Source organism: Gekko japonicus, unplaced genomic scaffold (genome assembly GCF_001447785.1).
Source record: "Gekko japonicus isolate JY-2015 unplaced genomic scaffold, Gekko_japonicus_V1.1 scaffold2151, whole genome shotgun sequence".
In the NCBI taxonomy this organism is placed as follows: domain Eukaryota; kingdom Metazoa; phylum Chordata; class Lepidosauria; order Squamata; family Gekkonidae; genus Gekko; species Gekko japonicus.
In genome coordinates this window covers 150,398-154,128 of record NW_015169848.1, presented here as the reverse complement: position 1 = coordinate 154,128, position 3,731 = coordinate 150,398, and the positions used below count along the sequence as shown (strand labels likewise).

The 3,731-nt window shown below is 51.3% G+C and overlaps 1 protein-coding gene across 1 annotated transcript in view; it reads left to right on the top strand.

Annotated features, from left to right (window-relative positions):
* The window catches only part of MKLN1 (muskelin 1), a 213,215-nt gene that overhangs the window by 157,978 nt on the left and 51,506 nt on the right, over positions 1–3,731 (top strand). Inside the window, exon 12 of the mRNA XM_015417348.1 lies at positions 1,245–1,374. Coding sequence (XP_015272834.1) covers positions 1,245–1,374 — 130 coding nt within the window. The remainder of the gene's footprint in view (positions 1–1,244; positions 1,375–3,731) is intronic.

Here is a 3,731-nt window from a genome sequence, read left to right as displayed (position 1 = left end):
CAGCGCCCCCCCCCCCTGTGCCCCCCCCCCCCCCCCCCAAGCACCAAGAATACCTTCCCCGAGACAGTGTATTCCCTCTATAAGAACATAAGAGAAGCCATGTTGGATCAGGCCAATGGCCCATCCAGTCCAACACCCTGAGTCACATAGTGGCCAAAACGCAGATGCCATCAGGAGGTCCGGCAGTGGGGCCAGAACTCCAGAAGCCCTCCCACTGTGCTACCCCCCCCAAAAAAGTACCAAGAATGCAGAGCATCACTTGCCCCAGACTGAGAGTTCCTGTCTGTGTCTTGTGGCTAATGGCCAGTGATGGACCTCTGCTCCGTATGGTGACGATGACCTTTCCTTCATTTGAGTGACAGCTTCTGTTTGTGAAACTGACAGTGACTTCTTGCTTTCTTTTCATCTCTCTGTTGGGCGGCTTTGATGACTCGCAGTTATTTGTATTGATTATGTGGTCGACGGGCACACGGAAAACAAATCATTTCAACAAATTGCTGGTCCCGCTCAGAAGAGCAGAATCTTGAGTGGGTGGAAAGGGCAATCAAGTTGCAGCCTGCTTCTTTGCCACCCTGTAGGGTTCTCAAGGCGAGCCAACCGAAATGGTTTGTCACTGCCTGCCTCTGCTTAGACTTCCTTTATGGTCTCCCAATCCAAGTACCAACCAGGACTGACCCTGCTTAGTTTCCGAGATCCAATGAGATCGGGCTATCCTGTGCCATCCAGGTCAGGGCTAGAAACTTCCATAAATTATGCATATTAACATGCTTTGCTGTTCCCTTCTGTTTGGGTCAATGCCAGATGGGCCACCCTAAGTGTAGTGGTTAGGAGCACGGACTCTAATCTGGGAGAACCAGGTTTGATTCCCCACTCTTCCACGTGCAGCTGCTGGTGTGACTTTGGGTCAGTCACAAGTTCTCTCAGAGCTGTTCTTTCAAGGGCAGTCCTCGAGAGAGCCCATCTACCCCACAAGGGTGTCTGTCGTGGTGAAGGGAAAGGAGGTTGTAAAACTCCTTCGGGTAGTGAAGTGCGGGGTATAAATCCAATCTTCTCCTCCTCCTCCTCCTTTTCCTTCTTCGAGATAGCTGTCTGATGACCACGGTTGGTGTCCAGGGACATATCCTTCACATAGGAGACACGGACTGTAACTTGTGGGTGCTTGACCAGGCCCCATGGTCTTACAGTTCCCCCCCCCCACGTATCACTTTAGAGGATACTCAAACGCTTCCCTTTTTTCCCTTCAGAGAAATCGTTGCCTGTATGTGTTTGGTGGGCAGAGGTCAAAAACGTACTTGAACGACTTCTTCAGCTACGACGTGGACAGCGATCACATGGACATTATCTCGGATGGCACGAAGAAAGATTCGGGGATGGGTAAGCCTTCTCGTGGCGTTTCTCATTTTTCGTTCTGAAAAATCCTCGTCGGCGCAAATGGGAGGCTGTTGACTTTGGCAGGGAATAGCTCCCCTGTCACGACAAGCGTACGGCTCTCTTCGGGCCTGTTCACGTTACCCAAAGGTGTTTGAGGGTTGTCAGCGCCCTCCCTGTTGGTGCAGCGAGCAAACTCGAAGCAGCTCCAATACCACCTCCCTTGCCTTTTGGGGGGTGGCGGCTTCCCAGAGAAACGTGGCTTCTCCCACGCTGGAAGGGTTGAGTGAGTTGCTCCTGCTGTCCCCTCTTCCTGAGCGGGGAAAACGAGAAAAATCCAGGCTTATTCAGGTTCGTGTTGGAGAAGAAGCAGGGATGTTATCTGTGCAAGGCTTTGGACAGGAAGCAGTAGGGGGAGCTATGGTCAGGCTGGAGTACCGTGTCCAGTTTTGGGCACCCCATTTTAGGAAGGGTGTCGACAAGCCCGAGCGTGCCCAGAAGAGGGCAACCAGGATGGTGAGAGGGTTGGAATCCAAGTCTTACGTGGAAAGGCTGAAAGAGTTGGGCATGTTTAGCCTGGGGAAGAGAAGGCTTAGAGGGGACATGATTGCAGTCTTCAAGTATCTCAAGGGCTGTCATGTAGAAGATGGAGCAGATGTATTCTCTCTTGCTCCGGATTGCAAGACTAGATCTAATGGGTGGAAATCACAAGGGAGTCGTTACCGGCTAAATATCAGGGGAAATTTCCTGACTGTAAGAGTGGTTGAGCAGTGGAACAGTCTGCCTCGGGAGGTGGTGGATGCTCCTTCGCTGGACTTTTTCAAGCGGAGGCTGGACGACCGTCTTTCGGGTATGTTGTAGGGCTATCTTTCGGCTGTGCTCCTGCAGAGTGGCGGGTTGGACTAGATGACCTGCAAGGTCCCTTCCAGCTCTAACACTCTATGATTCTATGAAGGTTAAGGAGCCCCTCCCTCCACTGCTTTTCAGTTTTTAAAAAAAGGGTGATTGGGGAAATCGGTAGATGCTTTGAACATTTAGTTATTTATTTAATTTGTACCCCCACCCTCCCTGCCGAAGCAGGCTCGGGGCGGCTAACGAGGCCATCTGGCGTCATAAGACAACGTAAAGGCATCTCAGTACAGTAGACAATCCAGTTAGAAACAATTAAAACAGATAAAAGCCAATGCTCCCTCTAAGCTGCGGAGTCTTGTGAGCCAGAATTCTACTTTGTGAGCTACCGGCTTTAAAGCTGTGAGTGAGTGATTTCGGCTGCTGCATAGATTAGTTTGCTCTGGAGCCCCCCCTTCCTGAGCTGAGACAAAAGACTGTGAGCCGGAGGCTAAAAAAATGTGAGGTGGCTCACACTAACTCAGCTTAGAGGGAACGGTGATGAAAGCCACATGACAACATATTCATAAAGTGCCGTGTATAGTTTATTTGAGCCAACTTCAGAGGACGGTGGAAGACCGGAAGGCCTGGCGTGATCTGGTCCATGGGGTCGCGAAGAGTCGGACTCGACTGTGCGACTGAACAACAACAAATAGTTTAGCTAGATGTCTCAGTGGCAGGTAGTCTCGTATGAGCGTTCCGGTCCAGGCCGCCGGGGGGTGGGGTGGGGAGGGATGTCCGCCCCCTCAGTCAAAAGCCCGGTGGAAGAGCTCCGTCTTGCAGGCCCTGCGGAATTGTAATAGATCCCTCAGGGCCCTGATGTCATATAGGAGCTCTTTCCACCAGGTGGGGACCAGGGTCGAAAAGGCCCTGGCCCTAGTTGAGGCAAGCTGGACATCCCTGGGGCCGGGGATCACCAAAAGATGTTGGTTGGTAGATCTCAGTGCTCTACGGGGCTCATATGGGGAGAGGCCTGTACGTTATCTGATCTGGCCTGGCAAAGCTTAATTCTGTTTCTTGAGACTGGAATACTCTGGGCCTCTCTGGGATACAGGTTTGTTTTTTTTAAAATGGACTCTTATCGTAAGAGAGCGTCAGTTTTCTATGGCGGGGATCCCGAGCACAACCGCAAAATGTGCCCGGTCAGGTCTGCTGCTGCTTCCTCCTGCACGGATCACAGATGTTTATATTCTTCCATGTTTTGAAACTGTTTTTTCCTGCGTCGGGTGGGGGTCACTGCTGGATGACAAGCCCATTCTGGGGTCTAGGTGCTTTTTTAAAAAAAGCATAGGCTGCCGTCTCTTCCAGCTCTGAATTAAAAACGAAGATGTCAGTGGACATGTGGAAATCATTGTGTGGCTCATTGGACTGCAGAATTCCAGCCCATTTGTTTGTGTGTGTCAAGGGACAGGCCCATGTACATTTCCTTCCTTCCTTCCTTCCTTCCTTCCTTCCTTCCTTCCTTCCTTCCTTCC